General features: G+C 46.1%; 1 protein-coding gene across 12 annotated transcripts in view; it reads right to left on the bottom strand.

Annotated features, from left to right (window-relative positions):
• The window catches only part of PTPRU (protein tyrosine phosphatase receptor type U), a 462,898-nt gene that overhangs the window by 121,686 nt on the left and 322,251 nt on the right, over positions 1-18,961 (bottom strand). For all 12 annotated transcript variants that reach the window (XM_053267787.1, XM_053267777.1, XM_053267779.1 and 9 more), the window contains 2 exons: positions 18,072-18,108; positions 9,625-9,763 (listed from right to left, as the gene is read on the bottom strand). In XM_053267787.1, the coding sequence (XP_053123762.1) occupies positions 9,625-9,763; positions 18,072-18,108 (176 nt within the window). The remainder of the gene's footprint in view (positions 1-9,624; positions 9,764-18,071; positions 18,109-18,961) is intronic.

Below are 18,961 nucleotides of genomic sequence, written 5' to 3'. Positions count from 1 at the left end.
GGCAGTTCCCATACACTTCCCTTGAAAATTCTCAGATGTTTGGGAGAAAACCTAGAATTTGCTACACACTCCCATCACTAACTGAGCAAAGATGCACCTCTTACAGTGGGTTAGCTGTGAGAGAGCAACTATCCCTCTCCAACCCCAGCACAACATCCCGCCAATGGCTTTTGCTGGTGTCTGCCTGGGGTTTCTTTCTAGATTTGTGGGCCCTTTGGAGACAGGGTACCATCTTTCTCTTTCTTTCTTTCTTTCTTTCTTTCTTTCTTTCTTTCTTCTGTATAAGCTGCTTGGAGAACTTTTTTTCTTGAAATGTGGTGTTTAAATATTTGTAGCAGTAGTGGTAAGAATAATAATGTTCTTTCTACAAGCTACAAATATTTACAAACCACTTTTCAACAAAAGTTTCCAAAGAGGTTCACACAGAGAGAGAAATGAATGAATGAATGAATGAAGATGGCTACCTCAGTAGTGGCCGCCCAGCACCCCCTGTGATTGGGGATCACCTCCACCACTCACCTGGCCTCCGTGGAGCCAAACACCTGCCAGTGGCCAGGTGAGTGGTGGAGGTGATCCCCCGTCACGGGGGGTGCTGGGCAGTGCGCTGCTGCTCCAAGCAGCGTTCAGGTACAGCGAGAGCAGAGGTAAGCACTGATTGCTTTACTCTGAAAGGTGCCTCTCGCAGCCCCCCCCCCCCAGCAGCACCTGCACTGGCCACTGCTGGGCTACCTGTACCCAGAGGCTCACAATCTAAAAGGAAACATAGATAGACAACAGCAACAGCCACTGCAGGGATGCTGTGCTGGGGATGGATAGGGCCAGCTGCTCTCCCCCTGCTAACTAAAGCAAATCACCACTTTTAAAAGGTGCCTCTTTACCCAGTTAGCAGGGTTTTAAAAAAATTTCAAAATTTCAGTGACATCCCTGCTTTGGAATGGGGCTGTCCTGTCCACTAGACAGACCTATTGCCTAGGACACCAATTTTTGGAAGGTGCTCCTAAACAGTGCCTGAATATAGCACTGGCAATTTCTTAATGGCAGTTGTCATTCTTCAGGATTCAGTTCCCTCCCCGGAGTCTCTAGAAATTAAAAGCGGGTGGGTGTGGATGCAGTGTCTTTCTGGTATACCTGAACGTAAATGGGTGCACAGCACAGCATGTGTGAAATACAAATATGCATAATAGTGGGTTGGCAGCTTGGGCTGTAATCCTTGATATGAGAATCGCTTGTTACAAGTCTATCCCTACTTTCACCTGTGAAAATGTTAGTAGGTATGCCATCCTGTGACACTTACTTGAGAGTAAGTCCCATTAAATTAAATGAGACGCTCTTCTGAGTAAATACGCAGAGAAGCAGTTCAGGGAAAGGAAGAAAAAATAAATAAAACCAGTACATTATGTAGATGCTGCAACTGAATTGATAGAAGTAGTAATAAAGGTATGATTGGATTTTGTCTTTTGTTCTTCCTTTGATTATGTTTAGGGAAATGTGAAACCTGTCTCTCTGCTTTCCAGTACAATGGCCATAAATATATCTGAAATCCTCCCAATCCAGGAATCTCCCAGCAGTCTAATTCATATCTCCACGCAGATCCATATCATTGCTGCATGTGTCTTTAGTTTTTATATATCTGTTATATAAAATGTGCCCATCCTACCTTTTTGAACAAAGGGATTGAAAAGGCAGCTAACACACACAGAGTCCAAAAACAGCGTAAAACAACAATGTATCACACACAAGGCAGCAAAAACAATAGCTAATTGATTCAATTAAGCAGCTGCACACAAACCCCAAAACCAGCTAGAGCAGTTCAGCAGAGCAGCCAGGGAAAGATCTCTTTTCCAGCTCAGAGGAGAAGCCAGAAAGAGAAAAGGAGGAGGAGGAGGAGGAAGAGGAGGAGAGGTGTTCTCTGCACCATTGTGAAGGAGTGTCCTGGATTACCAACCATCCTCCACTGCATTTCAAAAGACAATGAAGAGCAGAGCCTCTGAAGAAAGGAACAAAGGAATGGTGGTCAAGGAAGCGGTTTCCTAGGCAGAGAGGAGGGGAATTCCCACTATTACCTTTAGGTCAGGGCTGCTCAACTTCGGCCCTCCTCTAGCTGTTGGCTTACAACTCCCATAATCCATGGCTATTGGCCATTGTGGCTGGGGATTATGGGAGTTATAGTCCAAAAACAAGGAGCAGGCCTGCTTTAGGTGGTAGAAAGAGGAAGAGGTGGCAGTGGTCCTCCAGAGTATCATGCAAGAGCACAATTGACCACTGGACACTTGCCTTGGTGTGGGATAATGTTAAGCCAGGCACTTCCTGCATCTCCATCACCTAAAAGGATCGGGCAGAGATTTCCCTCCCATGTTGATTGCTACACAGCAGCTGCCAGTTGTGGGATGGGAGGAAAGGGAAGAGGGGAGGATTGGAGGATAGGTGGAAGGAGGTTTATGCAGGTGAAGAAGGTAGCCCGGGGGCTCAAAGGCAGTGGTGGCACCAGAAACAAAACACTGAGGGGGGCATATCAGGGGCAAAGTGCATTTTGGGGTGGGCAAGCTGTGTGTCCCACATGCTGTATTTCTGAAACAGAAATGAGGGAGCAGCTGGGGGGGAATACTTTCCTAAGGGGGCGCTTGCCCCCCCTCCCCCCTCCCAGATATCCTTGCTCAAAGGCTGGGAAGAGTCCTTTAATGTGAATTTGGGTTAACTTGGAAATCAGCTGTATGTTTCCATCAGGCTTGGAAGGCCTCTGAACTCCCAACAGGAGGGGGCGGTTGTCCTCATTCCCCTACTCATGGGCTTCCCAGATGCGTCTGGTTGGTCAAAGGTTGGTCAAAGGATAATGAAGCTAACCTTCCCACTCCCAATTTGGTAGAAAATAGCAAGAATTATCTGCAGACTAATTTGATTCAAATCAGAACCATCTCACCCATCTCTGCACATGGAGCATTTAAAAGCCTCCTTCTCGGGTTTCTAATCCACATTTCCATTTACCCCCTTTGTTGCCTTCTCCAGAGTTGCCCATTTGGGTTAGAAAGGAAAGAAGCCTATACTAGCATCCATCCTAAGCCATGGATCGTTGGCAGCGAACAGCATGCGATGCAAATGCACCAGCGACACACAACAAGCATCTACATCACAAAGGACCAGTACGTGTGTGACTCTGTTCATCCTGGCGGCTTGCCCTGTTATTTCCGCCTGCCTGACCTACTGTGCTTTGCCATTCCCGGGGGGGGGGGGCTACTTGGAGAAACTTTTTCTTGGACTTAAGGTTCCTTCAAGGGCGAAGGGATCATGCCTGTCCAGGCAGAATGCTAACGGATGGAATATAGACGGAAGATGAAGCCTGTTCCCCCTGCCCCCTGCCAGCCTCTGATCTGCAGGTCACAGGAGGCGGCAGATTTCATGCCAAGCTGCTGTCCAGTCCCTCTGTAGGCAGGGACAGTGATTTGGAGCCACTGGAAGTCACACTGAGGAAAGTGCCGATGGCTTCATGGATGAAAGTCATACCGGCCTGTGTCTGCTGCACAGAGCTCTGAACCTTCTGGGTTAGTCAAAAGCGGATTGGCACATGATCCAGTTGGGGTGAATGGATGGATGGATGGATGGATGGATGGATGGATGGATGGATGGATGGATGGATGGATAGCTTTATTACGATCAATGATCAGATGTACTGTTAGGGGTCAATGCCATCTGAGGAGATGAAGGCTCACTGAAATTTTGGGCAAGGGCTACATCTTTAGAGATGGAGAACAGGCGATAGCATCAGAATACTTTCAGCTTTCAGAGTGTTATCATGCTTTTTTTGTCTTGGCCATTGGGGCCTGCAGCGACCACATTTGCAATGGTGTTTTATTCATTCATTCATTTAATATATATACTGCCTGACTCCAAGGCTCTAAATGGTTCACAAAAATAAACACAAGAAAAACAAAATAAAACAAACTGTTAAAAACAGCAATCTAAAAATTTAAAACATTCAGAGAGTACTAAAAGCCTGGCTGAAAAAAATGTGTCATAAGGGCTCTTTTGAAGGCTGGCAAAGATGTTAAACCACAAATGTCTATCCGGAGTGCATTCCACAGCCCAAGTGCTTCTACAGAGAAGACCTACTGCTGAATCACCGCCAGACAAGACAGAGGCATATGGAGACAGACCTCTCTCGATGATCTCAGTGTGCGGTGGGGATCAGGTAGAAGTTTTTAAAGCGACTATAAAAATGTATCAATGTTATCAAAGGAATGGAAATCAAAATTGGCAGCAATATCCTCCAAACATTACTCCAGGGAGAGAGTACAACAATTTGTTCATTCTTACCCTAACCCTACATTTACTTTCTGGGCAAAAATGACTGCAAATTTACCCTGTTTCTTTCTTTGGGGGGGGGGCAGGGATAAAGAAGGGATGATAACCTACAGAACACTGTAAAAATGGCTAGCTATTCCTCTGCTTGTGGCAGCCCTTAGGAAAATAGGACGCTGCCACACATCGCATCAGACCATTGGTCCATCTAGCACAGTATTGTCTACACAGACTGGTATCAGCATCTCCACGGTTGCAGGCAGGAGTCTTTCTCAGCCCTATCTTGGGGATGCCAGGGAGGGAACCTGGAACCTCAAAAACTCTTCCCAGAGTGGCCCCATCCCCTAAAGAGACTATCTTACAGTGCTCACACATGTAGCCTCCCATTCAAATGCAACCAGGGTGGACACTGCTTAGCAAGGGACCATTCCTGCTTGCTACCCCAAGACCAGCTCTCCCTACAGAGTTTATGAGCTGCCCACGTAGGCCAAACTAGCCAATCATACCACACAAGCAGGTAGCATTGGATGCATGACGGGAGGAGAGCTGGCCTTGTGTAGCGAGCATGACTCGTTTTATTAGCTAAGGTTTGCATTTGGATGGGAGACTACAGGTGAGTTCTGTTAAGATATGGGGCCATGGCTCAGTGGAGAAGCATCTGCCTGCTTGCATGCAGAAGGGCCCAGACCGGGCTCTGCCTACAGAAGGGCTCTGGCATCTCCAGCTAGGGCTGGGAGAGACTCCTGCCTGACACCTTGGAGAGCTGCTGCCAGTCCATGCAGGAATGAGCTAGACGGACCAAGTGTCTGACTTAGTATAAGGCTGCTTCCTACATCTCCACTGGAAGCAAAAGAAAAAGAAGGAACAAGGTCTTCTATTGCACATCATGAATGAGGAGCTTCTGGCTTCCTGACATGAATGAACACAGGGATGTCTCCTTTAGGCACCGCAGTGCACATGATGGACTCACTCTTAGTTGCTGCTGAAACCAGTCCAGTCTAGCAACGTGAACTTGAGACCCATGACAGCTGAAGAGCCCCAAAGGCCGCAGCGGGCCTACCAATGCGTGCATGGACGACTTCGATTTCCCACTGGAAGCCAGAAGGGTGAAGCACGGCCAGGCATGCAACCTGGGGGGAGCTGCTCCTGTGTCTGGATCCAAACGAGCATCCTATTGGAAGTAATGCAGTGCGAAGGAGGCTGTCCATCTGCCCTACTTTCATTTCAAGGGGACACTGAAACCAATGTGTATATACCAATGTGTATACCAATATGAGGGATGTGTATTTGGATGTGTATACCAATATGAGGGACAGTCAGCCTGGTTGCCTGAGCCATGGGGAGGAATTCCCTCTCCCCCTGACCACGAGAGCTGGTCTTGTGGTAGCATGCATTATTTGTCCCCTTTGCTAAGCAGGGTCTGCCCTGGTCTGCATTTGAATGGGAGACTACATGTGTGAGCACTGCAAGAGATTCCCCTTAGGGGAGGAAACTGCTCTGGGAAGAACATCAGAAGGTTCCCAGTTCCCTCCCTGGCATCTCTAGATAGGGCTGAGAGAGACTCCTGCCTGCAACCTTGGAGAAGCCGCTGCCAGACTGTTTAGACCATACTGAGCTAGATGGACCAGTGGTCTGACTCAGTATATGACAGCTTCCTATGTTCCTACGGTCCATGAGGCAGCAGATGAGAGGAGCAATGGCTGCAGACAAGCACAAAAAGGAACTGGCACCCAGCAAACATCACGTGCACATACAGTATCTATCTATAGATAAAGCTGCTTGGGCCTCACTCACATGAAACTCCCAGACCAAACCACGAAAGATAGAAACATGCCACTTTGCAGGTAGATTCCAGCCCTCACCCAGACTACCACAACAATCAAAAACCTCAGAGAAATGCCTTAATTTCCTGGGTAGTGCAGAAAAACGCTCCCATTGGTAAAACAGGGGAAATGATGATTTCCAATAAACCTGGGCAGCTTTCTCGGGTGCTTTCACAGACAGGAAGTCCGAACTTTCACCGAATGATGAAGAAAGAAACCAGCTATATTGTTTCAGTTCGCTGGGATTCTGTCTGTGTCACTATTGAGACATTATCCCATGTGTTACTATACAGTAGTTTCTACAGGGACATTCGTTATGAATTAATAGTGCCCCTTCTAGCAAACTACCCTGGCCGCCTAGATGAATTCTATGTTAGTATCTCTTATCTGATAATGATGACAAATGATGACTCTTTATTTAGCGGGGGGAGAATAACTGGCCCTATCCACCCCCAGCACAGTACCTGCAGTGACTGTTGCTGGTGTCTTGTCTATCTTAGGTTTCTTTTCAGATTGTGAGCCCTTTGGGAACAGGGATCCATCTTATTTATTTGTTATTTCTCTGTGTAAACCGTCCTCAGCCATTTTTGGAAGGGCAGGATAGAAATCGAATTATTATTATTATTATTATTATTATTATTATTATTATTATTATTACTTATGCAGTTGCTAAGTTTTGCCTCATTGCATTAGAATTTGAAGTAAAAGTGTATCTGTATAGGTAGATTTTATAAGATTTACAAATACCTTGATTAGTTTAATGTCACTGTTTGAGCTGTATGTATATATTTTTCTGGTCAGCAATTGTAAATAAACAGAACTGAACTGAACTATCTGTGTCGCATTTCCACAAAACTCGCTGAAGAAATTGAAAAAACATAAAACAATTTGCACTAGGTATCTTTGATGGTCTCACTCATTCCACCTCCTGGAATTTGTCTTTTTAGGGGTTCTTGGCAGCCTCACTGTTACATGCTCAAAAGAAAGCAGCTCTTCGGGTCATGAACTAGAACGAGTGAAGGGAGAGTGCATGGTCATTTTGTGGTACGGGAGCAATGCTTGCAAACTAGTATGTCATATTGATTCTAAATCACTCACTGGGGATGACAGCACTGTTCTACGATACTGATGCTGAAATGCGATGATGCAAATGAGTCAAGGCTTAGTGAAGCTTCAGAGATGAACACACATACCAAAAGGGGGGTGGGAGGGACTAAAGGACAAGAACCAGGGGACAGGAAGCAAAGCTGGCAGGCACAAGTCCAGTGACCTTTACCGTATTCAACAGTGGGCTGGTAGAGACAACCCATGGTTTCTTGGGTCATAGTCACTGCTGAGCCCATGTGCCCCTTCTTCCCTGCTCACCCTTCCATGCCCGCCAGGAATCCTGGTTTAGTTAAGTGACAGCTCTGCCGTCGTGCAAGCCTGGGAAGTGTGGTTTAACGATGGTTTACGAACCAAGATACCTGGTTTATAAGCTAGAGTTAAAGCACAGTTCCCAAGTTCAAGCAACACATAGATCTGTGGCTTAATTAAACCAGAGTGTTTGCATTTGAACTGCATTGCAAGAGCTGGGGAAGAAAGCAGAGGAGGAATAATGAAGCCTGAAGGCTCAACATTCAAGTCACATTCGCAATCAAGCCATGGTTCCTTGGGTTGTCCAAACTAGCCCAACATCTACACAAGGGAGTGCTAGAGGAGCAAGATGATTACTGCAGAATTTGATACTCTGTTCCAATCATATTCACAAACAAACCATGGTTTCCTGGGTTGTCTAAACTAGTCCTATATCTACAGATGTGAGAGTAGCAGTTGATTACTGGGGGAGGCAAGGTGGAAAGGCAGGAGGGGAGGAGCCATTAACTGTCCCCTGCTAACTGAGCAAAGAGACCCCTTTTTAAAATGGCGATTCTCTTTATTTAGCAGGGGGAGAACAACTGGCCCTGTCCATCCCAACCACAACATCCCTCCAGTGGCTGTCGCTGGCGTCTATCTTATGTTTCTTTTTCAGACTGGGAGCCCTTTGGGGACAAGGAGCCATTCTCTCTATCTATTTATTTCTATGTAAGCCGCTTTGGGAACTTTTGTTGAAACGCAGTATGTAAATATTGGTCATATTCATATTAATGGGTGAGGGAGATGTGGAACCATCTCTCCCTGAGTCTTGCAGCTGGTCTCCAGGCAATGAAAATCAGAGGCTACATGCTACTCCTCTTATTGTTTTGGGATCCAGAAGTTTCTCAGGAGGATCTGTGGGGAAGTTTGTATTCCTTTAGCTCAGGGGTTCTCAAACTTGGGTCCACTGTGTCTGGGGATTATGGGAGTTGAAATCCAACAAGTTGGAGAGCAACAAGCTGAAGGGCTGTAGCCATCAAGGAAGGTCTGGCCCGCTATAGCATATTCAAGGCCTCTTCCCTGAATGTTCAGCTTCCATTTTTTTAAAGTAGCGTCTGACATTCCCTGCAGTGCTATGACAATGGAAGAAGCCCTGTGAGGACGTAAAGACACTGAACACTAGCTGTGCTTCTTCCTTTTTCCATAGCCCAGCAGCAGCGGAGGGCTGGGGGAGGAGCGAATTCCGCTGCTCTCACCTCCCTCCTGAAGGACGATTTGCTTGCAGCAACGTGTCTCTGATGGCCACTGTCCCTCAAGCTGTATTCTTCTCAATTGCTCTCTAAGCAATAATACAATTACATCACTTTAAATATACTGAGCTACCTATATCTCTGTTCCCTTGGAGGGGGAAGAGAAAGATTAGTTGAGGACAGAATTAAGGTGTACAAGAGTTATGGAGAAAGGAAGTGTGGACTATGATTCTAGCTAGCCCTGCGTCCACTGGTAGCCCAGTAACCACCACCATTGGTAGCTTAGACTTTCTTAAACTGCCATATACTGAGTCAGACCATTGGTCCATCTAACTCAGTGTTGTCTACCCTGACTGGCAGCAGCTCTCCAGAATTCCGGATGAGAATTTCCCAGCCCTACCTGAGGGACTGAATCTGAGACCTTTTGCATACAGAATAGATCTCTTCCACTAAGCTATTGTCTTTCTCCAAAGCTGTTTTGTAAACCTGGTTTATTTAAGACATGTATATCTCACTGTTAGAGGAACTCTAAGCAGTATGCACAGGGTTCCCAGGAGGCCTCCCATGCAAACACTGACCAGCGCTAGACCTGCTTAGCTTCAGCAAGGTGGCTGTGTCATGTGCCCAACTCCGGCCCTCCAGCTGCTGTTGGATTACAACTCCCATCACCCCAGACTATACTCCCATCACCCCAGACTACTGACCACAATAGCTGGGGGTGATGGGAGTTGTAGTCAACGACAGCTGAGGAGCCAATGCTGTGCAGACCTGCCTCAGACCATGACCCGGGTGGAAGCTGCTGGGCTCCAAACGACATGAAATGTGCCTTGTGACTAGAGAAGGGAGTGTATGGAAGGGCAGAGGATAGAGCTGCCCACAGTGCAGCTGGCAGAAATGGTGGCGACTGAGAAACACTTGCTTACCCTTTCCGAATGACAACAATGATGGCTCCCAGGAGGATGATCAGCACCACCAGCCCTCCAGCACAAATGCCCAGGATGAGGCCCATCTCCTCCGAGTGCTGGGACACTTCCAAGGGACGCTTGCTCTCTTTGCAGGCAGCTGCAGGGAATAAACAGAGAACAGGTGATCAGCAAAATAAAGCAAACAAAGCAACAAAATTATTGTCTACTAGAATGGTGCATGACCCAGAACCGTCTCCTCCCCCCACCATTCTACACTCCAATCACGCCCACAGTCTAATGGCATTATTGTGACAATCACGTGATCAGGGCAATGCATCTGGACAAAGGCTTCCAGAGATTACATCTCCCCATTTGGAATTGCTGCTGCCTAGAAACCTTTCCAGTGGTACACAGTTGTCATAACCCATAGATTTTTGAAAGAGCAATTCAGTTCAGCAATTCTGCTCAATTCAACTGCAGTGCGGAAATCACGACTCAGAATTGATGTACTATCTGGTGCAATGGAAATAACCTCAACCCTAGTTGTATCTATTTAATGGATCTTTTCTTAAAATACTTGATAGTAGGACTTAATATTTTTTTTTGTATATTTCCCCCTTGTATATTTTGTATATTTCATTCATTCATTCATTCATTCATTCATTCATTCATTCAATTTATATACCACCCTTCCTAAAGCGGCTCAGGGCGGTTTACATTAAAATAAAAAACACATAATAAAACAATTAAATTTTTTAAACCTCATTTAAACCAGATTAAAAGCTTTTAAAATTAAAATTAAAACTAGATCTCAATAAAAGCCAGGCTAAAAAGATGGGTCTTGCTCTCCTGAAGGTCTCCAAGGAAGATAATCCTCTTATATCCACAGGGAGTGTCTTCCACATCCTATGGGTGACAGGTGAGAAGGCCCGGTCCCAGGTCTCCACCAGATGAACTAGTGGCACCCGAAGACGAACACCTGCTGATTACCGTAATGACTGGTGGGAAATTCCTCAAGGAATTTGTGAGATTATGAGTCCTTTGGGGACAGGGAACCATAGTTCATATATGAACCATTTAATCGTATCTTTTGCTATGTAAAAACAAGCATCTTCAATGAAGAAGAAGAAGAGGAGGAGGAGGAGGAGTTGTTGGAGCAATATCTATAATATAAAGCTGTTCAGGGCTCACTGACTGACTGACATGAAACTCCCAGACCAAACCACAAAAGATAGGAACATGCCATTTTCTCAGGTAGTTTCCAGACCTTGCCTAGACCACCAAAAACCCTGGAAAAATTCATTGCTTCCCCCAGAAAATCTGGAAAAACATTTCCATTGGAAAGCATGGGGAATAAGACCTCATAGAGCTAGGACAAGACTAGAGTCACAGCAAGATAAGAAGGTGCTTGCAAACTCTAAGCTCTCACTGACTGACTGTCATGAAACTCCCAGATCAAACCACAAAAGGCAGAAAAATGTCATTTTCACAGGTAGGTTCCAGATCTCGCCCAGACTACCAAAAGCCAAAAACCACAGAAAAGTGCATTACTGCCTTGGGAGATATGGGAATGCTCTCCCATTGGACAGCATGGGTCATGAGTCCTCATAGAGCTAGAAAAAGACTAGAGTCACAGTGACATAAGACATTAATATGCTCTCAAAGTGATTTACTAGTATGACTATAGCAACAATAATAAATGAAATTCACTGCCACAAATGTGTGGTGACAGACACTGGTTTATATGGCATCTAAAAAGGCATTACACTGTCTCATGGAGGATACATCTATCTATGGCTCTTAGTCATGGCTAAGATATGCAGCCTGGCACATGTGATAAGGAAGCGGTCACAGTGAGAGTGTGCCTGCCAGGGCAACAGTGGATGTCCAGGAGTCCTCCTGGTGTGTTCTTCATCACATGGTGGGGTGTCAATTTGAATGGCCCCTCTACTTGTGCGACAAATACCAATTTAATGAGGTATTTGGAACATGTGTACAGGGCTGTTCATCTGAACTGCCCACCCATGTGATAAAGGGACACGTGGGGATATCCTCTCTGACATCAAGGTTTGTGGGCTTCCTAGAAGCATTGGACTGACCACTGTGGGAAGCAAGATGCTGGATCACATGGATTTTTGGTCTAATCCAGTAGCACTTCTTGGAAGTTTGTAAACACTGAAAGCAGAGCTATTCTCAAGTATCACTGGGCCAATTCAGATGACATCTTTAAACATACAATTAGTATATCTGTGGTTTTTTAGGATCACAATTCAGCTGATAGTTTTAAACATACCATTAGTATACAGGTGACCCTTGTTAATCGCAGTCCCAACATCTGCAGTTCTGCATATCCGTTGTCAGGCGACTAAAACCTGACCTTGCTATACACAGTACAAAAAAGGGTTGATTTTCATGTGTCCGTGATTTCAGGGTGGTCGAAATGACCTCTGAAGTCATTTCCAGTCATCATTTTGTCAAACCGAGGCATTTTATGGCTCTTTTGTATAAAACAAGAATTTCCCCGCACATTTTTTTGTAGAAAAATTGGCAAAATTCATCATTTGGGGGGCACTGCTGGACAGCTGGGGACCCACAGAGCATCATTTCTGTCTTTTTAAAAAACTGTTTTGTTCCCTTTGAGTTTACCCTGTAGCAGAGATGCCCAGATGTTGTTGACTACAACTCCCATGTTCCCCAACCAAAGGCCATTGCAACTGGAGATGATAGGCATTGTGGTCAACAACAACTGGGCATCTCTGTTACAAGGAACACTGGCTAAAACTCAAGTTGATCTCTACATTTACTTTCAAGCAGTGTCCTTCTTAACGCAAGGTCTCTGCGTGCTACTAACAATACAGCAGTCAACGTCTTGACTCAACGATTGGGAACGGATCCCTGACACCTTCGGCTGTCCTTGTAGAACATCTGGCAGATTCAGCCCAAACGTTGGGGCCTGTGCAATTAGAAGCGAGACAAAAACCACCAGCCATTGCCCCTGAGCATACATTTGTCCAGCCCCGCCCCGCTTTATGCTCCGTACCCAGCTGAGTGGAACGTGAGCCAACCCAAGCCACAAAGAGGCGTGTATCATTCCTATGGCTCAGCGGGGAAAAGATGAGACAGCTTCATGCCGGCCCAAGGTGCATCCTCAGCCAAGCGCACACAATGACTATTTTCATGTCTTAGCAAACAATACAATCTAATCCCATACTGAAAGCAAAACCAAAAAATCTACCTGCTTAATGTCCTGAACCAAAGAAAGAATAAGCCAATCAGACGTAGAAAAGAGACACTCTACAGTATATCCTCTCTGCTTCTTCCTTCCTTCCTTCCATCGCTCTCTCTCTCTCTCTCTCTCTCTCTCTCTCTCTCTCTCTCTCTTCCCCAAAGAATGGGCCAGGCTACGACTATTATAAATCATCAGTACTACCTTGTATCTTTGTTACAGAGATACAAGCCGCTGCATGGCTTGATCAGGAATCCAGTTGTCCAAGAGCCTGTTCATGTGGAACTGAGATGAGGCGTCCAGTGGCGAAAGCAAATGTTATTTTAAAAATTCAAGAATAATGGCAGGCAAAATGCTGTGAAGCATCTTTTGGGTTATGACAGTATCCTTTCCCTGCTGATCCAACCTGACTTCCTCTACTCTATATACTGGCAGCTTCCTGTACTGTATTAGAAATCTGACACTCCTGCCCACCCTAACATCATCTGGCACAGAGTTGGGCTGCAATTCAATGGGAAAGCATCTGCTTTGCACACAAAACGTCCCAGGTTCAGTCCCTGGCATCTCCAGGTAGGGTTGGGTAAGGACTCCCTATTAAAACCCTGGAAAGCCACGAATTTTGGTAGTGCTACACCTAATGGCACAGCAGGGAAATGACTTGACCAGCAAGCAAGAGGTTGCCGGTTTGAATCCCTGCTGGTATGTTTCCCAGACTATGGGAAACATCTATATCGGGCAGCAGTGATCTAGGAAGATACTGAAAGGCATCATCTCATGCTGCGTGGGAGATGGCAATGGTAAACCCCTCCTGTATTCTACCAAAGACAAGCACTGGGTTCTGTGGTTGCCAGGAGTCAACACCAACTCGATGGCACAATCTTTCCTTTCCTTTTACCCTACACACTACTCTGCTTTAGATTTGTATGGCATTGTTTTACTTTCATATTGAGTGCTTCTCCTACCAGTTCTTATTTTATTTTCTTACCAGTGACGATGGCTGCTATGTTTAATTGTTGTGTGCATGTTTTTAATTGGTTATTTTATTGTTGCTATGGTTTGATGAATTGTATGATTTTATTATTTCAGTGCCATGTATTGTATCCATTTTTGTTTGCTACGATCTAATAGGCCATGCAAATAAATGGCGCAGCAGGGCCATGCTTGACTAATAAGCAGAAGGTTGCTGGTTCGAATCCCCGCTGGTATGTTTCCCAGACTATGGGAAACACCTCTATCAGGTAGCAGTGATATAGGAAGATGCTGAAAGGCACCCTCTCATACAGCGCAGGAGGAGGCAATGGCAACCCCTTCTGTATTCTACCAAAGAAAAACACACAGGGCTCTGTGGGTGCCAGGAGTTGAAATCGACTTGACGGCACACTTTACTTTACTTACCTATGCAAATAAAACTAATCTATCCCCATACTGTTTGGGGAAGTGAGGAGGAAGTAACTTGGAACCAAGTCGTCCCTACCACTATCACCACCACATTTTTAGACTGCCGGATCACCTACAGTGCAGAAGGCTGTTCTCATAAGGTTCCCAATCCCGGTTGTTCTTCCTTAATAATATTCTGCACTGGCTGCACACCCTTACTTATGACCATTTTTCATTTCTCACTGAGCCACAAGTTTAACTTCCTTTATTATGTTTTTACCCTCCCTTTCCCTGAATCCAAAAGGGAGCAAAATATATTAGTCAAGCACGAGGAATTTTATTAAACACACAAGGCCCTGCAGTTCAATCCTCTTGAAAGATGAAGCATTTAGTGATTTGTCGAAATTCCAAGAGCCAGAGAGAAAGAGAGAGCACGCGCGAGAGGCTGAAATATCCCCTTGATCAATGCAGCTCCTGGTGACCGCCAGCAACACAATTACTCAGTTAATATTGCCGGCCACCTGTATAAAATGCCAAAGACGTCCAGAGACCACGGCAGGCAAATCCATTGCTTGTTTTGCCAACTTTCAACATATGTTGACAAGGTCAGAAGGTCCCAAAATATGACATGGCTTTACCAATAAATATATTGTTTGTTCTCCCTGCAAGATCCACATTATTCTTTAGGCAGTTTTTAAGCTCAAAACAAATGTTTCAGTGCTGCAGCAGTCTAGGACTATAGATTATGCTCAAGCTTGGGTGGGATTTATTTCCTGTTTAAGCTCGGAGCATTTTGCTAAGGAGCAGAAGCATCAACAGAAAGGAAGTGACTTGCTGAGCATCTATTAGTACATGAGTGGTACTGGTTGGTACTCTTTGTGGCGATGAAACCTCACAGACATTTTTGGCAAGGTCTACACTCCTAGAGAAGGAATACAGGTGATAGCCCTGTTGCACTTAGAGCTTTGTACATGTTAGCACCTCTTCTTTATCCCTATCCCCCAAAAGAGCCAGCCACCACGAGAGCCAGCGTGGTGTAGTGGTTAGAGTGCTGGACTAGGACCGGAGAGACCCGAGTTCAAATCCCCATTCAGCCATGATGCTAGCTGGGTGACTCTGGGCCAGTCACTTCTCTCTCAGCCTAACCTACTTCACAGGGTTGTTGTGAAAGAGAAACTCAAGTATGTAGTACACCACTCTGGGCTCCTTGGAGGAAGAGTGGGATATAAATGTGATGATGATGATGATGATGATGATGATGATGATGATAATAGAGTAAAATTGCAATCATTATTGCACAGAGAGCAAGGTTAGAGTTAAGGTGACAATGAACCAATTTTTGTACTTTCTTCATGTAGTAATCTTTGGAGGACATTCCTACCAATTTCCGTTTCCATTTCTCTAACAATATTGATAGAATTTTATGATCGTTTTTGTTTTCTTTTTAAAAAGGTCAAAAGATTTGAATAAGACAAAGTGGCAATAATATATGCATTCTCCCTTACTCTTGACAAGATTTTAAAGACCTCTTTTAATGTGTTAGTAAGTAAAAACAAATAAAACCAAGATCTTACAAACTTGAGCAAATGCGCTTCAATGTTAAAATATCACTGTCAATGTCAGACAGAGCATTGGCAATGATGTTTTAGCGCTGAAATGCATTGGCTCAAGTACGTAAGTTCTTGGTTTTATTTGTTTTTACTCAATTATGCACTGAAAGAGGTCTTTAAAATCTTGCCTTTTAAAAGCTTTGAAAACATCACTGCAAATTTGGTCATTCCAGGCCCAACTGTCAGGACACTAAAAGCATCAGAAATGGAACGCTGGATGTAATGTGATGCTGTCACCTATTTCCCATCTCCAGAGATGCAGGCTTTGTCAAAAACCACAATGAACATGCCTCCCCCAGATGGTACCAACCACTTCAGCTGGCTTGTGCACCAAAGCGTTTGGGGGTTGAAAGAGTGAGGGCCAGCCAGCACATCTCTAGAAGGCAGTGCCCTATTGACAGCTCTAACTTGGCTCACCAACACCTCTTGCTAGTCACCAGCCTACAGAACAACAATAAATAATAATAATAAATCTTTATCTATCTATATCTATTATATTAATTCTCCTGGGTGCGCCTTGGAATGTGCATCCCGTTACCCAGCTGATTGGCTGGGCGGCGGAGGCACCTGATTGGCTGAGGTGCACCCAGGAGAATTGGTCGCCACCACCGCGGTAGTGGTGGGCCCAACTTGGAGGCCAGGCTGCGGAGGTGGCAGGTTTGGCCCAGCTGCGGAGGCCAGGTGGTGCTGGGCCCGGCTGCGGAGTGGGGTGGGGGGACAAGAGAGTGGGGCAGGAGGGAGGGGGGAGGGAGGGAGAGTGGTGGACCGGCTGTGGCGGGCCAGGCAGCGGCGGGCCCGGCCACAGTGTTGGGCGTGTGGGGGGAGGGAGGGCAAGAGAAAGTTGGGTGGGGGGGAGGTACAAGGGAGTGGGACAGGAGGGAGGGAGGGGGAGGGAGAGTGGGGCAGGAGGGAGGGGGGAACAGCCGGCCCCAAGGAGCGCAGATGCTCTGTGCGGGTCGTCTAGTATATATATATCTATATCTAAAATATAGATATATTATATATATATATCTAGTATATATATAAAAGCCTTAGGTGGCCCATGGCAAAAGGTGCGTGGTAAGCCCCGCCCTCGCAGCAGCCACACCCAATCCCAACAAGGAGAGCAGTGGTGTGTGAGAATGCCACCGCATCAACTGCCTTCTGTCTCTCTGGCTCTGAGGGGAAGGGGTGGCTATCATGACTACAGGAGAAAGGGAATGGAGGAAAAGACAGAGGTGGGGGATTAAGGAAGTTGAGGAGGCAAAAGTGCGCCAGGTGGGGAGGAGAGAGTGAGTGGAGAAGCTGAGCCCCAAGCATGTCTGTGGAGGAGGAGGAGAGGAGGAGGAAGGCAGGGATTCCCTGAGGAAGAGGGGAGTGGCCGCCCACCCGCCAGCTTGCCTTCCAGTTGACGTCTTAAGGTAGAGGCGGAGACGGTAACTCTCGAGGGCGCTACCACTGCAGCGCAGCACCAAGTGCACTGTGGGCCAGGGGGGGAGGGGAGTTGAGGAAGAGCCACCACAGGTTGGGAACCAGAAACTGGAGAAGAGGGACGTGCCGGCACCCTACTGCACTTTTCTCTGCTGCTACTGCTGCTGCCTCCTACCCGCCCCAACCGCCATCTTCCAGCCCCCATGGCAGCTCCTGCCTTCCTCTCTCTGCTCAGCCTTTCCTGAGATTCCAGGGTCAGGCAGACAGGGATCCATCAGGAAAAGATGGAGGCGGGTGGCAGAGAGGGGAGACTGAGGCGGGGATGGCAACGATAGCTCCTCCTGTGGGCCCACCTACCACCCAAATGACAGGTCAGGCAGCAGGTCGGGAAAGTTGGAGGCCGCTGGAATAGGAGTGAGTGACACATGGATGCCAGAGTTGTGGGAATGGCATGTTGGAAGCCACGGAATGGAGGAGGACAAGGAGGAGCAGGAGTGGAGCTCTGGGGTGAGGGGGCTGTGGCGGGGGCCAAGGGGAACAATCAAGTACTAGCGTGCAGAAGCTCTGCTCAGGTTCAGCGAGTAATTGTTGTTGGTTATTGTTATTGTTATTATTGTTATTATTGTTTATTGGTGTTATAAATTGTTGTTGTTGTTGTTGCTAGCCACCTAATAACAAATTGTCCTCTGGGCAGCTCACAACCCAGGATTCAAACATACAATAAAAACACATTTATGGTTTATGGAAATAAAGCAAGGAATATCATTCACAAACAAAGAAAGATTCAGAAAGCTCTGTCTACAAAGACAAAATGTGGAAAATGCACTAAGAAGAGTGTTTACCTTTCCGGGCTATTCGGATGCAGTTCAGCCTGGTTTCCTGAAGAAGGGAAAAAAGGGGTGGGTGGGGAGAGAGAGACAGGTTTTACTGATCCATGAAGACCAATTATCCCTTTCAAGGACTCTTCTCCATAAGAAATGCACCATCGCATTCCATCTTTTTCTTTTTTAAACAATAGCTGTGGGAGAGGGCTTCCATAGTTCTGCTTCCATATCAGATGCACAACAAGAGGAGCAGGTTTAACTCTTTCTCCCAGGCTGTTCTCATGATGAAATTCACAAGCTGCTCTTTGCCCCAGGAGAAAAATCATATGGGTGCAAATAGCAGCTTTGGGCAAAATCCCCCCACCCCCGCCACAAGAAAACAGCATGGGGAGGAAGGGTTAACACACACATGCTGTGGCAAGATCCCAATCTGGATCCCACCCACCCCCAAAAGATGCTACTTAAAATGAAATTAAAAGACAAAAATGATACTCAGTGCTTTTTGGGAACCTGCTGAGTATTTTTATAATGAAGATTTAGTGTTCCTTCATACTGCCTGACATACTGGACAGGATCGTGATCTGAGACACCAGCAAACACATCAGAATCGTGATCCGAGACCCCAGCAAACATATCAGCATCATTATCTGAGACCCGAGCAAACGTATCAGGATAGGGATCCGAGACCCCAGCAAACATTACAGCTCTGACCATACATGGTCTGTTATTCAAAGACATCTCCCACTTCTTGGCATTTACTATCTCAGCTCCCAAGAACACACAAGTATGTTGGGATACCCAACAAAGGCATGATGAGAAAACCTAATGTCCTGCTTCACAACCCTGGTTTTTTTCATCCTTCAGGGAGGACAGTTAAGAGTCTTCCCTAAGGCCTTGCATAAGGCTCC

Source organism: Hemicordylus capensis, chromosome 7 (assembly GCF_027244095.1).
Source record: "Hemicordylus capensis ecotype Gifberg chromosome 7, rHemCap1.1.pri, whole genome shotgun sequence".
In the NCBI taxonomy this organism is placed as follows: Eukaryota; Metazoa; Chordata; class Lepidosauria; order Squamata; family Cordylidae; genus Hemicordylus; species Hemicordylus capensis.
Note: the sequence above shows the minus strand (reverse complement) of the source record. Positions and strands in the feature narration are given on the sequence as shown.